Source organism: Rhinopithecus roxellana, chromosome 1 (genome assembly GCF_007565055.1).
Source record: "Rhinopithecus roxellana isolate Shanxi Qingling chromosome 1, ASM756505v1, whole genome shotgun sequence".
Classification (NCBI taxonomy): Eukaryota; Metazoa; Chordata; class Mammalia; order Primates; family Cercopithecidae; genus Rhinopithecus; species Rhinopithecus roxellana.
In genome coordinates this window covers 78,625,649-78,646,424 of record NC_044549.1, presented here as the reverse complement: position 1 = coordinate 78,646,424, position 20,776 = coordinate 78,625,649, and the positions used below count along the sequence as shown (strand labels likewise).

At 42.1% G+C, this 20,776-nt stretch overlaps 1 protein-coding gene across 3 annotated transcripts in view; it reads left to right on the top strand.

The window, feature by feature from the left end:
- Window positions 1-20,776, top strand: part of ARHGEF3 (Rho guanine nucleotide exchange factor 3) — a 340,537-nt gene that overhangs the window by 305,076 nt on the left and 14,685 nt on the right. For all 3 annotated transcript variants that reach the window (XM_010360455.2, XM_010360457.2, XM_010360458.2), the window contains 5 exons: window positions 6,356-6,526; window positions 7,945-8,007; window positions 10,399-10,495; window positions 10,664-10,740; window positions 17,538-17,795. In XM_010360455.2, coding sequence (XP_010358757.1) covers window positions 6,356-6,526; window positions 7,945-8,007; window positions 10,399-10,495; window positions 10,664-10,740; window positions 17,538-17,795 — 666 coding nt within the window. The remainder of the gene's footprint in view (window positions 1-6,355; window positions 6,527-7,944; window positions 8,008-10,398; window positions 10,496-10,663; window positions 10,741-17,537; window positions 17,796-20,776) is intronic.

Here is a 20,776-nt window from a genome sequence, read left to right as displayed (position 1 = left end):
CTTACTATGTCAGTTGCTGATGAATCCATCAGCAGGTAGATATGCCTGCCTTCAAGGAGTTTACCTTCTATTGGAAGGAAATAGACATGAAAGAAACAAACAAACCTATAAATATAGCACATATTGAATATAGAGAAAAATAGAGAAGGGCAGAGGGTGTGTACATGGACAGCAGGGATGCTGGTAGGGATGTGGCTGTTCTTCTCTCTAAAGAGGCATCCTCTTGGAGTTTTTTTCTTCTAGTAGTAGTCACCTGTTCCTCCCTCAACTCAAGTTCTCTCAATATAGTTTTACCCAGTGGTACTGATGATGGATTCAGGGGTAGCTCATGGTATGTAGTCAATGCTGTTGTGAACACCCGCCCATCACCCAGGTGCTGTCCCCAGCCCACCCCCGCTGCTGCCCACACACTGGTTTGGTATTATTTTATTATTATTCTTTTTTGTAGAGACAGGGTCTTGCTACATTGCCCAGGCTGGTATCAAACTCCTAGCCTCAGGTAATCCTCCCATCTCAGCCTGCCAAAGTGCTAGACTTACAGGTGTGAGTAACCTCACCTGGAAAAATGGTTGGCATTCTTTATTCCTCCCTTGGGATTCTTCTTTCAACATCCAGTCCCCTTCTGAGTGTCGTAAGAAAAAATGTTTCTTTTAATCCAGCCTAATTAAAGGTGTGAATTTGAAGTTTGATTAGTCAGAGATCAGCCATTATTCCTAAAGCTGAGCAAATGCATCCTCTCTCTCTCCTTAACTAGATTTATATTCCTAGAAGGCAGGAGCTGGATCCCATCTCACTGAAACCTCCCCAAAATGCATGTCTTGCATGCAAACAGTAGATGCAGTCCCCATAGTAGAAAGAGCTCAGGCTCTGTTGGAACCAAACAGATCTGGTTTTGAATCTTAGCCTCCCTCAACCTCAGTTTCCTCCTCAGTAGAATGGGAATAAACCCCCAACTTGCAGGGTGGTTATGAGAATCAGAGAGAATATATCAGAAGTGCTAAGTGTAGGCAAAACATATAAAAGACCCTCTGTGATATCCCCCATAGTACCCCGAGCCCAACAATCACCAGGGAAATGCAAAGCAAGAAATCCGTAATGGTAGAGCTCACCTAGTACAGCTTACTGCTCTCCTTTTTCCCATGCCGCAGCAGAAGACAATCTCTAACTCTGGGAAATTTTTAAATAAATTAATTAAAATATGCTCAATCTTACCTTCAAAACACAAAACTGAAATTAAGGTGTAGTTGTTTTAACCTATCAGATTGATATTAATACCTTGTTGATGAGAGTGTGACCAATCTATGAGAGATATGTACCTATCTGAGGAATATAAAGTTGAATAGCCTATTTGGAGGTCAACTTAGTGGTACATCTCAAACATTAAAATGTTCATACTTCTTAGACCAAGGAATTCCACTTAAGGAATTCCTGCCTTTTAGAAGTATCAGCACAAATACACAAAGCATGTTCACTGAGGCACTTTTTGTAATAGACACTGGAAACAATTTTAATGTCCATCAGTTGTGGATTGATTAAATCAATAGGCCTGTGCAGACTATGGGAGGGATACTAACTGTAGCCATTAAAAAAAATAAGTGAATTTGAGGTAATGGAAATGTTTAAGAACTAGATAGAGTGGTAGTTGTACAACCTTGTGAATATACTAAATAGCATTGAATTGTTCACTAAAAAATGGTTAATTGTAGGCTGGGCACAGTGGCTCATGCCTGTAATCCCAGCAGAATGGGAGGCTGAGGCAGGAGGATCTCTTGAGACCAGAAGTTCAAGACCAACCTGGGAAACACAGCAAGACCCCATGTCTACTAAATTAAAAATAAAAAAATTAGCCAGGCACTCACTTAGTGGTGGCACTCATCTATAATCTCAGCTACTCAAGAGGCTGAGGTGGGCGCATCACTTGAGCCCAAGAGTTTGAGGTTACAGTGAGCTATGGTTGCACCACTACGCTCCAGCATGGGCAACAGAGCAAGACCCATCTCCAAGAAACAACAAAAAAAGTAATTGAGTTATGTAAATTTCACCTAAAGATACTGTAAAGTAGAAAGAGAAAACATTCTCGGCCGGGCGCAGTGGCTCAGGCCTGTAATCCCAGCACTTTGGGAGGCCGAGGCAGGCGGATCACAAGGTAGGAGATCGAGACCAACCTGGCTAACACGATGAAACCCTGTCTCTACTAAAAATACAAAAATACTAGCTGGGCATGGTGGCGGGCGCCTGTAGTCTCAGCTACTTGGGAGGCTGAGGCAGGAGAATGGCGTGAACCCAGGAGGCAGAGCTTTCAGTGAGCCGAGATCACGCCACTGCACTCCAGCCTGGGCAACAGTGAGACTCCATCTCAAAAAAAAAAGAAAAAGAAAAGAAAAGAGAAAACATTCAGTTTTCTATGCGTGTTAACAAATTCATGGAAAAAGATTGGAAAGAGCTAGAACAAACTTAACAGTTATTACTTCTAGACTTGGGGAAATGAGGGCATTTGTGCTTAATTTTATATACTTTTGTAATGTATGAAAATTTAAAGTTAGCATACATGATTTTCAAATTGGTAGGGGGAGTTTAAAGTTAGCCAAGGACTGAAAATATAACAGGGTAGGAGGTTGATTCTCTCAAGTGAAAGTGGAAACTTTCATTTTGAATTTTTTGTGTGTGTTTTCCTTTCTTTCTGCTCTTTAATTCTCAACTCAGCTGCCATCAGAACTGCAAACTGGGTTGAGCAAGTTAATGACTCACCGCACTTGTTTTGACCTTTTAATGCTTGATTCCGAGTGCTGGGGATCTGCGTGCTTTTAGTTACTGGTTACTGTTTACAAGAGACTGTTTTTAAGAGATCACAAGGATTTGTAAGATACCATTAGTGAACTGTGTATTTGGTGCAAATACTTTCTTGACCTGCATAGGGCTGGTCCAGCCATCATGAACTATTAGTGAGCCCAGGAGCTCCCCGCTACTTGTGCCAGCCTAAGGGGCTTGTGTTGCTACTTGCAAACAGAGTGAGATATATATCTCAGAGTGAAATATATATATATATATATATATATATATATTTAGAACTGAAACGAGGTCTTGCTATGTTGCCCAGGGTGGTCTTGAACTCCTCAGCTCAAGCGATTCGCCTGCCTTAGCTTCCCAAAGAGCTGGGATTACAGGCATGAGCCACCAAGCCCTGCCTCATTTTTTCTTTTTTGTTTTTCTTTTTTTTTTTAGAGGGAGTCTTGCTCTGTCGCCCAGGCTGGAGTACAGTGGCGCAATCTCAGCTTACTGCAATCCCCACCTCACGGGTTCAGGCAATTCTGCCTCAGCCTTCCAAGTAGCTGGGATTACAGGCGCCTACCATCACACCCAGCTACTTTTTTTGTATTTTTAGTAGAGACAAGGTTTCACCATGTTGTTCAGGCTAGTCTTGAACTCCTGACCTCAGGTGACCTGCCTGCCTCAACCTCCCAAAGTGTCAGGATTACAGGTGTGAGCCACCACGCCCAGCCATTTTAGACACTTTGGGAGGCCGAGGCGGGTGGATCATGACATCAGGAGATCGAGACCATCCAGGCCAACACAGTGAAATCCCGTCTCTACTAAAAATACAAAAAATTAGCCGGGCGTGGTGGCGGGTGCCTGTAGTCCCAGCTACTCTGTAGGCTGAGGCAGAAGAATGGTGTGAGTGAGCTGAGATCGCGCCACTGCACTCCAGCCTGGGCGAGATGGCATCTCAAAAAAGCAAAACAAAACAAAAGACATAAAAATTTATAAAGGAGGACAGAAATCACCCATAATGTCAACATGAAAAAACAATAGAATTTTATGATGTTCCCTTTATATCTTTGCTCATGTGCATTTTTTGCATAACTATAAAATGTTCACATATAGATTTTTAATCCTGATTTTATTTTAGGCTACATAGAAGGGGGATGTTTACATTTTAAATTATCTCTGAATTGTCTAGATAATATTCCATCCAGCAGGTAATTATAATTTTTTTTTTCCTGAGACAGAGTCTCACTGTTGTCACCCAGACTGGAGTGCAGTGGCACAATCTCAGCTCACTGCAACCTCCACCTCCCGGGTTCAAGCGATTCTCCTGCCTCAGCCTCCTGAGTAGCTGGGATTACAGGCGCATGCCACCACACCCCAGCTAATTTTTGTACTTTTAGTAGAGACAGGGTTTCACTATGTTGGCCAGGCTGGTGTCAAACTGCTGACCTCAGGTGATCCACCCACCTTGGCTTCCCAAAGTGCTAGGATTACAGGCGTGAGCCACTGTGCCCAGCCAATTATAACTTATTTAACAACGCCCTTATGTTGAATAGTTCTTTTTAAAATTTTTCTTTACTTTCTGGAATTTTGTTGAATCTCAAAATAATTGGGAACTACCTTAGAGTGCCTTTGTGATGAAGCCTCATATGTCATATGCAAATTCAGTTCCTGACCTCAGGAAGTTTATAGTTAAGAGCAGGTGACCAATAATTATAATCAAGTGTGATCGTTGCTATATAAGAGGTATGTCTAAATTGCTCTGGGGTAGGAGGATGGGAAAATATTGGTAAAGACTTCTTAGAGGAGGTGCTGTTTGAGTTACATCCTTACATCCTGAGGGCAGTTAAGAGTTAGCCAGCTATGGCCAGGCACGGTGGCTCACGCCTGTAATCCCAGCATTCTGGGAGGCCGAGGCAGGTGGATCATGAGGTCAGGAGATCGAGACCATCCTGGCTAACACGGTGAAACTCCGTCTCTACTAAAAATACAAAAAATTAGCTGGGCGTGGTGGCGGGCGCCTGTAGTCCCAGCTACTCAGGAGGCTGAGGCAGGAGAATGGCATGAACCCAGGAGGTGGAGCTTGCAGTGAGCCGAGATCGCACCACTGCACTCCAGCCTGGGCGACAAAGAGAGACTCTGTCTCAGGAAAAAAAAAAAAAAAAGAGTTAGCCAGGTATGAAGTGATGGAAACACATTCCAGGAAGAGAAGATTGCTTGAAGGGAGTCTAGAGGGATGGCAAAGTATGACGTATTTAGGGAATGACAGCCTAGTATGGTTGGAGAAATGGAGGCTCATGGATGAGTGGCAGAATGGGATCCTAAATATGGAGGCTGTGGTCAGATTACAAGAGACTTTCTGTGCCAAGCTGAGGAGTTGAAACTTCACGCGGAAGGCCACAGAGAGCCATGGCGGGGAACACTTCCTAAATAAGAATGTGGTTTGGGAGCACAGCAACCTCATTGCTTTGGCAAAGTCTCCAGTAAATGTAATGAAATCTTCTAGTATGAAGACTGAAAATGATGCACTCAGCTTTTTTCCGGATCATTTGTATTTGTCATGTAAAGCATTTTGGTAGCATGTTTAAGTCACAGAGGTGGACTTCGGATGGTTAGACTGCCCCAGAGTCTACTGGGGCCTCTTTGGGAAACAGGAAAATACTTCAGGGACAGGAATCATGTGCTGCGAAGATGGTATTTAGTATGTATATTCGTCAGGACTTTTCAAGTTGACAGAACCCCAACTGAGATAATAGAAAGGGAAATGTCTTTCTATACGTAACGAAAATGTCTAAGGGTAGTTGTTTCTGGTTTCAGGCACAGTGGGATCCAGAGGCTTAAGCAGTATTGGTAAAACTTGCTCCCTTCCTGCCTCCACTGGTCACTCCATCCTTCATTCTAGGTCCCTTTATTTTCTCCTGTAGCAGACAGATGCTTCTGCTTAACCAGGGAGAGTTGCTGCTGGAAGCCCCTGCTTGTGTTATCTCTTGAACTCACAATCCCAAAGGATACTCTTTCCTCCTTTCTCCCATAAATCATGTGACAAATTTCAGGGAATCACATGCCCATCCCTGAACCAGGATGGTGGAATACTCTATTGGTCAGGTCTAGGGGAGCCCACCAAAACTATATGTAATAGGATACCCAAAGTTAGTGGGATTCTATTTATAGAAGGAGGAGAGTAGGAGCACTAGCCACATGTTTAAATAAATAAAGGTCATCCACTATTGTTATCTCTTGTTCTTCTAAAGAGGGGAGATGTCCACTGGAAAAAAAGTAGAGCTCATCACATATCCAAGAACTGCCTTCATGCGTGAGTTTGGCCTGATATGTGCTTGCACTATAGTCCACTTGGTATCCAGGTCGCACAGAACGGATACTCCCAGCGCATGTTCCAAAGCAGCCCCCTGTCCAATTTTCCTTAGCACGTAGGCTCAAGACAATGCCCCACTTCCCAAAGGCTTTGTGGCAATGTCCTCTTTTTCTTTCACATGTATGATTTATGTTCTGTCAACGACAGGAAACTGCTCAAAGATCCCACCCAGTCCTGCCGCTGCCCCCGTGATGGTTTGTTTTTCTCATTGTTTAGCGCTCCATTAGCTTCCGCAGTGAGAGCCGCCCTGACATCCTCGCCCCCCGACCCTGGTCCAGAAATGCCGCCCCCTCAAGCACGAAACGGAGAGATAGCAAGCTGTGGAGTGAGACCTTCGATGTGTGCGTCAATCAGATGCTTACATCCAAGGAAATCAAACGTCAGGAGGTAGGCTCCGGGCCCAAACTCCATGTTGGCTGTGTGTCTGGAACAAAGGTGCATTGCAGGCGTCAGCCGTGCTGGAGTTTGCGCCTTAGTCTCCAAATCAATTCTTCATTGCATTTGTAGAAGGACAAACGGGAGTGTCTGACCTTGGGGAAGGAACTGAGAAACCAGAAACAGCTGGGAGGGTGTGGCCCCCACTTTAAAAATAAACTGATGTGAAAATGTGAATTTACAAGAAGATGAAACCAAGTGTCTACTGAGGATTCTGAAGTTCACAAAAATAATCATTTTAGTTATATTTTGATAGCAACTTCTAGACTATTTTAAAATATTCAGTTTCCATAACTTTGATTCAGCTTTGTGGAAAACTTCCTTTCTATAGAATCCAGTTAATTTCATTCCCTGTAAGTTTTCTGTATCAATTGCCCTAAATGGCTCTGATAATATTACCCTGTATAGAAGAGCTTGTCTAAGTGTTTGCCAGGCTGTGCTGAGAACTTCATGCGTGCATCATCGGATGAGATCCTTGGAGTATCCAGCCCCGGGTTGTGCCTCCACCTGCTTTGTCCTCAGTTTACCAAGCAGCCCCAGGTGGAGGGAGCTTTCAAAGCCTGACCACGTTTTCCCTATATCCTGAAACACAGTAGACCCTGAAATATAATTACAAACTTGTAGTCCTTTAATAATGTAATGTTTGCTGACAGTTTGACTTCCCAGATGGAAGTGAAAGAGTGTTCTGTGCATCAGAGCTCTTTAGCATGATGGTTTAATGGAGCCAAATTAGAAACGGTCCATTTACATTACATACTTTTCCACACAGCCAGCTCCTATAATTTTATTTTTTGTACCTGTGGGACTGAGAAGTAATTTAGAATGAATTAACTTCACCAGATTGTATTTGGAGTGATAAAATGTTGGATTCTTCCTACAATATCAGCCTAAAAGCATTGGATAATACGAATAAAACTTTCTGCTGAGATTCGCCTTCTGTCGAGTAGAAGAAAAAGTAGGGATGGCCCAATTAATAATACTGCCACATCCATTATCTAGAACAGCCTCTGAATCACTTCTTATGATTGCCCCTCACAACAAGGGTACCAAATCCATGCTCACACTAATTATTTTACCTAAAATAGTTCCCTCTTGTTTGGCTGCATCGAAGTTCTGTAACATGAAAGATGACTTTTTGAATTAGAAATGTGTGGAAACTTTCTCCTACAAACAGAGAAGCACAATACGCAGTAGTTTTGCAGTATCTTTTCATTGCGGGGTTAAGCATAGATGCATTTGCTTCAGGTTAATGTAACTTAAAATACTTAAATATGTAAATTTGGGGTTTTGAGTGGTGGAGCCAGCACTCTTTGAATATGGTCTTGTAAATGAAGGGAGAATTCAGTGAATATGTTTATCTTTCCTTGCAGGCCATCTTTGAGCTTTCCCAAGGAGAAGAAGACTTGATAGAAGACTTGAAATTAGCAAAAAAGGTAAATTTAAATCCAGCAGTCATTTGAGTCACATCACTTTTTTTCCTTGAGTAATTTCACAACCCTAAAGTGGTGCTTCATGAGAACTCCTTTTATGACTAAGACTGGTTTGCTACCACACACCAAGCAGTGGGGAAAGTGCTTCAAAACAAGAGGGTAGAATAGCTCTCCAGACCTGGCACCTTTAGGGATTTACCTCTGCATGTCTCTAATGCATGTCAAAGAATACTTCAGCCTAAATCAGAAAGTGTCCATGGAGGCCTCGCTTTATGTATGTTTCGTTGTCCTAGAAGTCTCATATGTACGACTCTTTGCCCATGGGAGAGAATGTGTGCATGTCTGAAACTTGAACTGAGTCTTAGAAATAAAGCCATTTGAATCTCAAAAGCAAATAAAGGGAAATGAGGCAGTTGCATACTATCATATAAGCTGGGGTCTTTTATATAGGAATTTGTTTTCTAATCAACATTTTGTGTGGGGAGGAGGAGGACAACAAACCTTCCTCAAAAATGTTTTCATTCCAGTGGCACAGCCCCCTAACTCCATGGCTTGGAGGCTAAAACCAGAGTCCTTCATCTGATATTCACAACCTCCTCGAAGAATCACAGGGTTGGAAGAATACCTTCCTTCTTTTAAGGGTTTTTAGTCTTTCTGCTAAGATGAAACTCCACCTCTAGCATTCCTGAAAGACGGCCACCCAAGCTTTGCTTGGACCAGCTAAGAAACTGAGTTTTAGGCAGGGCTGGAGGAGGAGGAGATCAGAGAGGACAAAGAAGTTATTTCACTGTGAGAGTTATCATGCTGGTCATATGTGTAATTCCCCTTTCCTGCATGAAGATTTCCCAAACTCAAGCACCTTGAGATGTTTCCCGGCCATCCTTTTCCTCATGGTGGCCCTACCGTCCTACAAACTTTTCTCGTTCCTTTCAACAGTTCATATTCACCCATCCTTCAGGAACCAGCTCAAATCTCAGTTTATTCTTACATAACATTTATTGCTTCCTTCTCTATACCAAGCAGCTCATCTTCAGAACTTTCCTTGGCTACTCCAGCTTTAATTCTCTGACCCTCTAGAGCAGTTTTGATTTGATGGCTTTTTGCTATCATGTGACATCAGTCTTAATTTTAATCTTTAAATTTTAAACATAAGCCGGGTCCAGTGGCTCACACCTATAATCCCAACACTTTGGGGAGCTGAGGCAGGTGGATCACTTAAGGTCAGGAGTTCAAGACCAGCCTGGCCAATGTGGTGAAACCCCATCTCTACTAAAAAATACAAAAATTAGGCCGGACACGGTGGCTCACGCCTGTAATCCCAGCACTTTGGGAGGCCGAGGTGGGCAGATCACGAGGTCAGGAGATCGAGACCATCCTGGCCAACATGGTGAAACCCTGTCTCTACTAAAAGTACAAAAATTAGCTGGGTGTGGTGGCGTGCACCTGTAGTCCCAGCTACTCAGGAGGCTGAAGCAGGGAATTGCTTGAACCCGGGAGGCGGAGGTTGCAGTGAGCCAAGATCACGCCACTGCACTCCAGCCTGGCGACAGAGCAAGACTCCATCTCAAAAGAAAAAAAAAAAATTAGCCAGGTGTGGTGGCAGGCACCCATAATCCCAGCTCCTCAGGAGGTTGAGGCAGGAGAATCACTTGAACTCAGGAGACAGAGGTTGCAGTGAGCTGAGATCATGCCACTGCACTCCAGCCTGGGTGACAGAGCAAGACTCCATCTCAAAAAAAAAAAAAAAGAACAAAATTCTTTTGTAAACATAGATTTAGTTTTCCATGAGATTAGAAACTAAAATATAAAACTAGAAAATATTTTAGTTTTTCTTATCTTCCCCATTACCTTTATAAAATTCCTTGAAGGTAGGAGACTGTTGTTGTTTAATTTTCTCTAATAAGAGGTGATAGGATTAGCAGAGGTTTTGCTCTCTTTGTTCAAATCAGTAGTAAAGGATACCAATCACTGTTTCTTTCCTCTTTTTCTTTATTTTAAATATGTACTAATTTAAAAAAAGAATCTGCTGGTAGCTAGTTTTGAATAAAGTGGGATTTTTTTTTAAGAGACAGGATCTTGATTTTGAAAACATTTTAACAGTCAAATCTGTTCTATACTAGGATTTGTGCTCTTTCCTAGATATATGATATACTAGAATAAAAAAGCTTTTGAAAAATCTGCTTTGGTTTCTCAACCACAAAGGCTCAAGGCAGTGCTGGTTTCTCCTCTCCTCCAGCCACACCTGTCTGCTATTCTGCAGCTTTATGGGAGAAGTTGTTGTTAGAGAGCCAGAAGTTTTGTTGTTGGATAGGACCTATCAGGAGTCACTTACATGAACAATGTACTTCCTGTGATTTTAAACATTTGCTTCCATCTCTTGCCATTTTTATGCAGGCCTATCATGACCCCATGCTGAAACTCTCCATAATGACAGAACAAGAGCTGAATCAAATTTTTGGAACACTGGACTCTCTAATCCCTCTACATGAAGGTATAATTTTGTTCCCAGGATGAGTTGTGACTTGTAGCCTTAATTGAGTTGTCTTATTAACGAGTGAGTAATTATAAAATGCCTGCAATGTGAATAACCCAGAACCTACTTCCAGCCCTGTTCATATTTGATTGCCTAACAAATAAGCATCTGTTTATTTTTTGCCAGAACTCCTTAGTCAGCTGCGAGATGTTCGGAAGCCTGATGGCTCGACTGAACATGTTGGTCCCATCCTCGTGGGCTGGGTAAGAAAGTTCTCTGGTCTTTATTGAAGATAAATTTCAAAAATATAGATGGGAGTTTCATTTTAGCTAGACTTTTTGTTTTTTTACAAATACTGGTTTCGCATCAGGAAAAAAAGCAAGTTCCTAGTAAAATTGTAATTATATTTAAGTTTTGTATCTTTAAAGCATGAAAACAGTTTTTTTCTTATTACAAATTTACTGCATTTAAAAGTAACAGGGCTGGCCGGGCACGGTGGCTCAAGCCTGTAATCCCAGCACTTTGGGAGGCCGAGACGGGTGGATCACGAGGTCAGGAGATCGAGACCATCCTGGCTAACACGGTGAAACCCCGTCTCTACTAAAAATACAAAAACTAGCCGGGCGAAGTGGCGGGCACCTGTAGTCCCAGCTACTCGGGAGGCTGAGGCAGGAGAATGGCGTAAACCTGGGAGGCGGAGCTTGCAGTGAGCTGAGATCCGGCCACTGTACTCCAGCCCCGGTGACAGAGTGAGACTCTGCCTCAAAAAAAAAAAAAAAAAGTAACAGGGCCTTTTGCAACAAAATAAGTAAAGGTACACGTGAAACTATTACTAGTCTCATATCAAATGAAATAAAACTAGTTAATTTTCTATCAGGCCAATTGCTAGTATAATATAGTCCAATAAAAATTTATTGACTTATTCCTATCCACTACCAAAAAAAAAAAAAAAAAAAAAAAAAACACTTTTCAGGCCATAAAAAAAATCTCATGGTCAAAATGTAGTTTTATAAACAAGATAATAAGTAAAGGTTGCTAATGTTTAGCATATAAAAAAATTTTTTTTCAGGCCATAAAAAAAATCTCATGGTCAAAATGTAGTTTTATAAATAAGATAATAAGTAAAGGTTGCTAATGTTTAGCATATATACCATGCTAAGTAATTTATAGGAGAGCTGGGTATTATGGTGACCTTCATCCCAACACAATCCATTCCTTTTCGTAATTAAATAAAAAGAAATAAGCTGTGATCTTAGATTAGGAGTCATAAATTTATGATCCTAGGGCTGGATTTGTGTTTTATTGTGTACATAAAGTTGTTGTTTGTTTGGTTAACTTAACCTAGACAAGGCATGTGCTCTATTTTGCCTCAGTCCCCACCACTCCCTATTCTATACATTTACGTTTCCTTCTGTGAGTACTGGAATGTTCCACCCCAGTTCCAGGTGTTTTTCATTTGTTATAAAGCAGATAATGAGATTACTTTGCTGACTTCTTCCAGGCAAGATTAGGTCTCTCATCACTCTGTTGCACACAGTATTCCAGAAAAATAGGCAGGAAGTACCGCAACAGCTAATATTAGAGATCATTTCACTGTTTGGAGAGTGTTGTGAAGGTTATAAATCCTACTGTTGCTATGTGAGTTCTCTTTATTCAGTTACATCTGCATTTTAATCTTCCTAAAACCTTTCAATTCACATGCCTTAATAATACATAGATGTGCAGAAAGTTTTAACATTGATCTTTTAACTTATGTTTCTCAGTGACTGCCTTGATCAAGATACTTGATGAGAGTTTCATGACTTAGATAACTTTAGTGCAGGAGTCAATTTTAGCACCAAGGCTGAAATATCCCAAGGGATCCGAAAGGCAAGTAATGTTCTAAGATGAATAATTTAGAAAATATGCCTTAGTATTTCAAGAGAGATCATTCATCTTATATTTTTGACTTTCATTTTATTATGAGCCATGGTAGATGTCTTAACTTCTTTAGCCCACAAAGAAATTTCTCTAAAGAGAGCCAGCCAACTGGAGACAGAGACAGAGAAGGTATAATGAGCAGAGAGTCTGCCTCAATATCTCTTAAACTTCCTGAGTCTGTGGAGTGCTTTGATATGGGGGTAAAAGGAGCAGTTAGGCCGCACTCCAGAATTTGTAGGATAACTCCTCTGCTTTTGATGAGACAGCAGTACAGGACTACATGGTTTCCTTAAGCATCATGTGCAAATTGTCAATTTATGCCAGAAGCAAAATTGTAGGCATTTGCCTTGTTACTAACTTTTTGCTGAAATAAACATTTGTCATGTTTATTAGAAAATTGGTGTGATCTGGGAGCAGGTTTGCAGTCCTTTTCTGTACATACCCAAAGGAAGTGTGACCATGCTGGCCCATTGCTATCTGGACGCTTCAGGCATCAAATGAAGACTTGGATCTTGAAGAGCAGCCTAAAATTAAACAACTGGCCCGTTGTTGCCAGACTTCATGAGAAATGGCCCTTATTTATCAGGCCCGACGAGCTGTTAAATGTTTTTCCTCTTTTAACTGCAGATGTGTCCGTGTGAGTGGGAACAGTAAACCTAGGGGTGCATATGTTTGAGTTCTTGTATTTTTAACAGAACAAAATAAACATCTTAGTGGACTTTGGATGAGAAAAGTCAGAGCCCATTCGACCCATGAAAAATTGATTTATTTTCCTCGCAAAGGGAAAAAGTGAGGGGGGTAAAAATCCTTTTAAACAAGTGAACCTTCCAAGTGGGACAGCCCTGGCAAGTCCTTTTGACCTTAGAATGAATCAATTACTTTTACTTTGAAGACCTTAAAAAGAGTGGTTGCTTTTTTTCAGGGAACTACCCCGGTTACTGAGAATCAGTGTCCCCCCCTCCCTAGTGGGTCAGCCTGTTTGAGTAAGCCTTCTCTAGCATAAAGAAACAACCTCCAAGTGACTTATCTCCATGCCAACGTTTTTTCAATGATAAAATACTTTATAAGCTCTCCAAGGCAGAAAGTTCTCATGTTAATTTGATGTCTCATTAAATTTTAATTCCTAAGAAAGAGCCAGGGTACATGGAAGCAAAAAAAAAAAAAAAAATAGATTTGTTCACAATATTAGGGGGATAATAGAACTTCTTTAAAAAGTGAGTTTCCCTTATAAATTCTTGATAGTCTATTTAATAAAGAGATGGCGAATAGTTCAGAACTCTGAGGGTAAAGGGGAAGCAAGAAGAAGTGTCAGACTCTAGTTTTGTCTCCAGCTGAGCAAGTAGCTTTGGTTCTCTAAACGACAGTTTCTTCAATAAAAATATTCTAGGGCCCAAGCGCGGTGGCTCATGTCTGTAATCCCAGCGCTTTGGGAGCCTGAAGTGGGTGGATCGCTTGAGCCCAGGAGTAGGAGACCAGCCTGGGCAAAATGGCGAAACTCTGTCTCTACAAAAAAAATATTAGCTGGCATGGTGGTGTATGCCTGTAGCCCTAGCTACTTGAGAGGCTGAGGAGGGAGAACTGCTTGAGCCTGGGAAGAAGAGGCTGCAGTGAGTCATGATCATGCCACTGCTCTCCAGCCTGAGCGACAAAGCGAGACCTTGTCTCAAAAACAAAGAACTTCTTGGAACAAGTAATAATAGCTAGTATTTACTGATTCTTAATCAGAAGCCAAGCTCCATGCTACACCTTTTGTATGCTTTACCTCATTAAGGGAGAGAGGGACATTAGTATATATGTTTTGTAGGTGGAGACACTGAGGCTTGGAAGAGTCACTGACAGCTGTGTGAGTTAGGCTTTGAATCTGATTCTCCCTATTTCTGAGTCTGTCCTTTTTTCCAAGACAGAGTCTCGCTCTGTCGCCAAGGCTGTTCCTAAGAAAGGCACGATCTCAGCTCATCGCAACCTTTGCCTCCTGGGTTCAAGTGATTCTTGTGACTCAGCCTCCCAAGTAGCTGAGATTACAGGCATGCACCACTATGCCCAGCTAATTTTTATATATTTTAATAAAGACGGGATTTTGCCACATAGCCCAGGCTGGCCTCAAACTCCTGACCTCGAGTGATCCACCCGCCTCAGCCTCCCAAAGTAATGTGATTACAGGTGTGAGCCACGGCACCCCGTCTAGTCTCTTTAACTGCATTTTCACCTCTCACATTCTGAATGAGTGTCTGTATTTGAGAACCAGATCTTGTACATTCTTCACCCCGTGTAGTTAAAGATCACTTGGGGCCTTTCCTAGCTGGTGACTGAACCAGATAGCCTTTCAGGTCATGCCCAGGAAATGAGCACCCTGTCAGGTGAGAGCACAGGACCAGAGCCCCATTTGGTTGCCGTGGTAGCAGGGCAGCAGGATCACAGGGAGCAGTGACCCATCGGACAGTGAGCAGCAGTGTGGTCAAGGTTCCTCACTAGTTTACATCCGATGGTTCCTGCTGATTTGTTTCTCCTAATGAAAACATTGGGCATTTCCAGATCTTTTTATAAGGTGAGGAAGTGGAAATTAAATGAAGAGGGCCTGAGGCCCTTTTTAACTCTGAAAATCTAAATTACAAGCCACAGTACCACATCTGGGTTCTCTCTTCGTGTGTGCGTGTGCGTGTGTGTGCGCATGTGTAAGTACCAATTATCATTACTTTAAAATAATAGCTAGTATTTACACAAATATAAGGTTGAGGGAAAAAATTTCTGCAACTCTTTTTTTTTTTTTTTTTTTTTTTTTTTTTTTTTTTTTTGAGACGGAGTCTTGCTCTGCCGCCCAGGCTGGAGTGCAGTGGCCGGATCTCAGCTCACTGCAAGCTCCGTCTCCCAGGTTTACGCCATTCTCCTGCCTCAGCCTCCCGAGTAGCTGGGACTACAGGCGCCCACTACCTCGCCCGGCTAGTTTTTTGTATTCTTTTAGTAGAGACAAGGTTTCACCGTGTTAGCCAGGATGGTCTCGATCTCCTGACCTCGTGATCCGCCCGTCTCGGCCTCTCAAAGTGCCGGGATTACAGGCTTGAGCCACCGTGCCCGGCCAAATTTCTGCAACTCTTTAACACAAGTAGAGAATTTTAATAACAGGTAAGGAAGGTAGACATTTCCAAGGAATGTTAAGCTCAATAGTGAGCTTGTAAAATATTACTTTCCTGGTATCCTTTTTTTGCTTTCAGTCACCGAGGAAATAATTTCAATAAGAGGTGTAAAAGCAGCAGCAGAGTATTTGAAGTTTCAGATGCTACCATACTTTGTTTTTTTTTGTTTCTTTTTTTGAGACAGAGTCTCACTCTGTCGCCCAGGCTAGAGTGCAGTGGCATGACATTGGCTCACTGCAACCTCTGCCTCCTGGGTTCAAGTGATTCTCCTGCCTCAGCCTCCTGAGTAACTGGGATTACAGGTGTGTGCCACCATGCCTGGCTAATTTTTGTATTTTTAGTAGAGACAGGGTTTCACCATGCTGGCCAGGCTGGTCTCAAACTCCTGACCTCGTGATCCACCCACCCCAGCCTCCCAGTGTGCTGGGATTACAGGCATGAACCACTGAACCTGGCCGCCATACTTTATTTTTAAGCAATATTCCCAAACCATCAAATATTACCTAATCTTATAATCCATTAAACATGCATTTATTTGTTCATTCAGAACACAGTGTCTGCCATATAGTAGGCCCAATGCAAAGTAGTGAGGATACAGAAATGAAAGACACTCTTGCCAGTGTCTTGCACTGAATCCCTCTAAAGAGCAGGTGTTACAGGGAATAGGGCTTCTTAGTACGAGAGAGAAACAAAAGCAGTTAGGCCATTGGCTGCATTTGATTGCTTCTGGCAACTTTCTGGAGGCTGATAGCTCTTAGATTAGAATGCCAAGGCAGAAAAAGTGGATGAGAAGCCTTTTCCGTTGAGTCTCTGACATGGTGTTTGCACAGTGTGAATAATGGAATATGTCAGAGAAATTAGCATTTTGCTGGAATGAAGGCAATGAAGGTTAAATGTTCCAAAGTCTTTAAGCTTAAATTGTTCATTACATAGTATTGTGATGTTAACTGTTAGTGATAGCCAAAACTTGTTTCTGACCTGTCAGAACTAGTTTAAAAGATTTTTATGAATGCTTTCTGCATCTGATTTTTTAGTAATCATACTTTTGCTTTAACTTCTTGAGGCTCTTTATAATTGGGCGCCTTGGAATCAGGTAATCATAAACTAATGTTGACTCATATAGGTATTTGAGCCATGCAAAGGGCTGGGCTGTGGAGTATGACCCTTTGCCTCCTTTTTGTGCCCCTAAGTCTTCTAGATGAGTTTCTTATTAATAATTTCAAACGAAATCCTATGTTTTTTAAAATAAAGTAGGAGGCTTTTACGTGACTGGATATCTTTGGAAGGTTAGGAAAATTCTGAACTGTATGTACATGCAGTAATTTCACTTCTTTTGTTTCTAGTTTAGTGTATTAATCTGTTCTCACACTACTATAAAGAAATACCTGAAACTGGGTAATTTATAAAGAAAAGAGGTTTAACTGGCTCATGTTTTTGCAAGCTGTACAGGAAGCATGGCTTGCGGGGACCTCGGGAAACTTTCAGTCATGTCAGAAGCAGAAGCAGGCATGTCTTACATGGCCAGAACGGGGGAGGAGAGGAGCAGGGAGGTGCTACACACTTTTAAACAACCATATCTCCTGAGAACTCACTCACTATCACAAGAACAGCAAGAGGAAATCTGCCCCCATGATTCAATCACCTCCCAGCAGTTCCCTCCTCCAACATTGGGGATTACAATTCGACATGAGATTTGGGCAGGGACACAGATCCAAACCATATCACTTAAACTGGCAGAAAATGCAAACAAACTATGGTAAGAGTCTTAAGAAAGTAAACAGGCAATTAAGAAAATTACTTTGTGAAAGCAAGCCAGAGCCTAAGAAAACTGTCCACTGCCTGCCATGTTGAAGATTCCACTAGTTTCCTCCAGCCATGCAGATAAAGGAATGTCAGCCAGACCCGGAGACAAGTTAGGTATTTGTTCAGTCCCAATAAATGATGCCACCTATAGCCTCAGAGCTCAATTATTTTGACATTCCAACCTTCTCTTTCTGTTTCCTTCTTAGCTCCCTTGCCTCAGCTCCTATGACAGCTACTGCAGCAATCAAGTAGCCGCCAAAGCTCTGCTGGACCACAAAAAGCAGGATCACCGAGTCCAGGATTTCCTACAGCGATGTTTAGAATCCCCCTTTAGCCGCAAACTAGATCTCTGGAATTTCCTCGATATTCCAAGAAGCCGTCTGGTAAAATACCCTCTGCTTCTCCGAGAAATCTTGAGGCACACACCAAATGATAATCCAGATCAGCAGCACTTGGAAGAAGCTGTAAGTTTGTCTGTTTCCTTCTCTCTCTTCTTGTTATTTCCACCATAATGGCTGGTGGATGGGTCAGCGGGTGAATGGAAGAGTCCTTGGGTACTTAGTACTCAGGAATCTTGGGTTCCAGGCCTGGCACTGCCATCGTCCATGTTTTGATTTTACAAGTCACTTCTCCTCTCTCTGCCTCAGTTTCCTAAACTGTAAAATGCAGTGTTTACATGAAACACACTGTAAGGTCCCTTAGGCAGTAAAATTCTTGATTTTACATAGGTGACTCTAATCTGGTGTTACAGTTGCTGACTGTGAGGGACAAGACCTTTGTGTAGATTTTAAATTTTGTTTGGTTATAAAGTAATAAGTTGCCTTTTAGCCTAGCCCCAAAGCTCATTTGTGAAGTGGACATCCATTTAAGATCTAGCTCCCTTTGGCCCCCGATTACATTGGGTTGCCTTGTCAAACCTCCTGCTCACTAGTGGGATCCTCACTCAGCAAATGGTTATTGAGTGTGGGCCGGACATGATGGCTCATGCCTGTAATCCCAGCACTTTGGGAGGCTGAGGTGGGCAGATTACTTGAGGCCAGGAGTTCAGGACCAGCCTGGCCAAAAAAGCAAAACCCTGTCTCTACTAAAAGTACAAAAAAAATTACTGGGCGAGGTGGCATATGCCTATAATCTCAGCTCCTCAGGAGGGTGAGGCACAAGAATCGCTTGAGCCCGGGAGGTAGAGGTTGCAGTGAGCTGAGATCATGCCACTGCAACTACAGCCTGGGCAACAGAGTGAGACTGTTTAAAAAAAAAAAAAGATTATTGAGTGTGGGCTGAGTAATCTGGGAAATAAATATTTTTCCCTAGCAGCAATAGGAGACAAGGAAAAATGGGGTGCCTATCACGAGAATATTGTAAACTGTGAGCATTCCACCCAGAAAGCGCCATTCTGGTTGAAGTACTCTGCATGGTAGAGATGGCAGATGTCAGCCCATGGGGAGCGGGTGGCCTGAGCAAAGGTATAAAGAAATGACAGGACAGGTCGTGCCTGGGGAATATCATAGATCAGTTGGCCTGGGGTTAGGGGTCCTCTGAGAAAACAGCAGGAGAGAAGACAGAGGATATGGGTTCAGATCTGGTTATAGAGGTTTTTAAATATTTAAGAGATTTTTCCTTTGTCGTGCAATTAATTGAAGTTTATTTTTGTTTGTTGGTTGGTTTCTAAGTAGCTAGCATTCAGGATTCAAATCCCAGCTCCATCATTTACAAGCTATGTAACCTTGGGCACATACTCTTGGTAGAATGGGGAACTGAGGAGGAAGAGACTGGTGATAAGGATGCAAGTTCGGAGGATGCTGTCTGGGTGTGAAAACCTGATCAAGGAGGTGGCAGTGGGGGATAGAGGCTAACAGATCATTCAAAGGGCTCATGTTTTGATGTAATCTGGGACAATAATAGAAGGAGGATATGCATAGGTAATTTGAAAATCAGAAGCCTTGAACCTGCTGAGCAAACAGCCTATTTCCTCCCAGATAGGAGTTTAATAATAAGTAGCAGTAACAACAATCATGGTAATAATTGCTGGCATTGAGTACCTAGTAAATCAACTTTATGTAATTTGCCTCATAGGTTATATATCTCATTTAACCTCACAACAGCCTAGGAGATAGCTGTTCTTATTAGGGCCATTTTCCAGATGAGGCTTGGAGGGGTTAAATAGCTCGCCTGGGTCCACAGCCAGCAAGTGATGCAGTTGATGTTCAAACCCCGTCAGTGTAGACTCCAAATCCTGTGCCCTTCTACTTCTTTATGATTCTATACCTTGATGCAGGAAGCCTGCCCACTACTTTGAGTTTCTGTTGCCTTTATAATTGCAGAGAGTTGTCTGGTCACCAGCCTCACCGGTGCAGAACTGGGGTGGGTGCCTCCAGGTAGGATAGAAAAGAATAATAAAGGACCCTCTTCTGATTCATGAGGTATTCAATGTACCTGGTAGGCCCAACGCACAGAGATCAGGCCCGCAGTCCAGCACAGATCGGGGACACAGGCACTGGGTTGAGGCCCATCTCACTTCATCATGTCTGTTTTTTTATTACTGGGAAGAGTTCGATAGAGTTGCCTCCTCTCCATATTTCATCCCAGCAAGTGTGTGGTCTGCAGGAATAAAAACAACAGGGAGCATGAGCTACTCACAGTCATGACTTTTTTGAAGCATGGGAGCCTGTTCTGAGTTACTGTAAAGATTTTTTTTTTAATATGGAGCATGAAAGAATACTGTTCTGTTTTTTTTTAAAAAAATACCCAGTGAGCTAAAGTTTGAATTTAAAAACAGATAAGAATGTGATTGTGTGTAATATAAAATGATGTGCTAGTAACCAGTTTCCCTAGTGCATAAAGTATGAAGCCATTTTCAAAAGTTGACTCTGCACCTAGTTATTCAGGCATATCTGTGCATGAAACATGGTATACCTGCATTTGAAAATGTCTGCAAAGCAAGTCTTCCAAATGCCTACTTACACAGTATACGCACAGGATTTTTTTCCCCTCTTTACAAAATCCTCGTAGCATTACCCCAGATGAACAGAATTATTTAGCCCTGTACTCTTGGGTGCATTATGAATGTTTGATAAACATAAAACCCATAGCACCAATATAGCTTGACAAATATCCCCTGAATAAATTTCCCATCAATGAAAGGGGAAAAATCAGAGAGTGCTAAGTAAATTGCTTCCAGCTCCAAGGGAGTTGATTGCATTCAGACCTATGATTAGATCTAAAAAGAGGTCTTGCCTTTAATGCAGTGCCTAAACTACCACATCTTTATTAGAATTTCTTAATAATGCTTTGAGGGTTGATAAAAAATTTTTCCCAAAAGAGAACTTCTTAAAATAGGAGTTTGGATATTCAGATATTCCAGAGAACTTGGTCATTTAATGTTTTAAATTCTAAAGATTTTTCGGCCAGAAAATGATCCTGCAGAGCATCCCTTCCCCCCACCCAC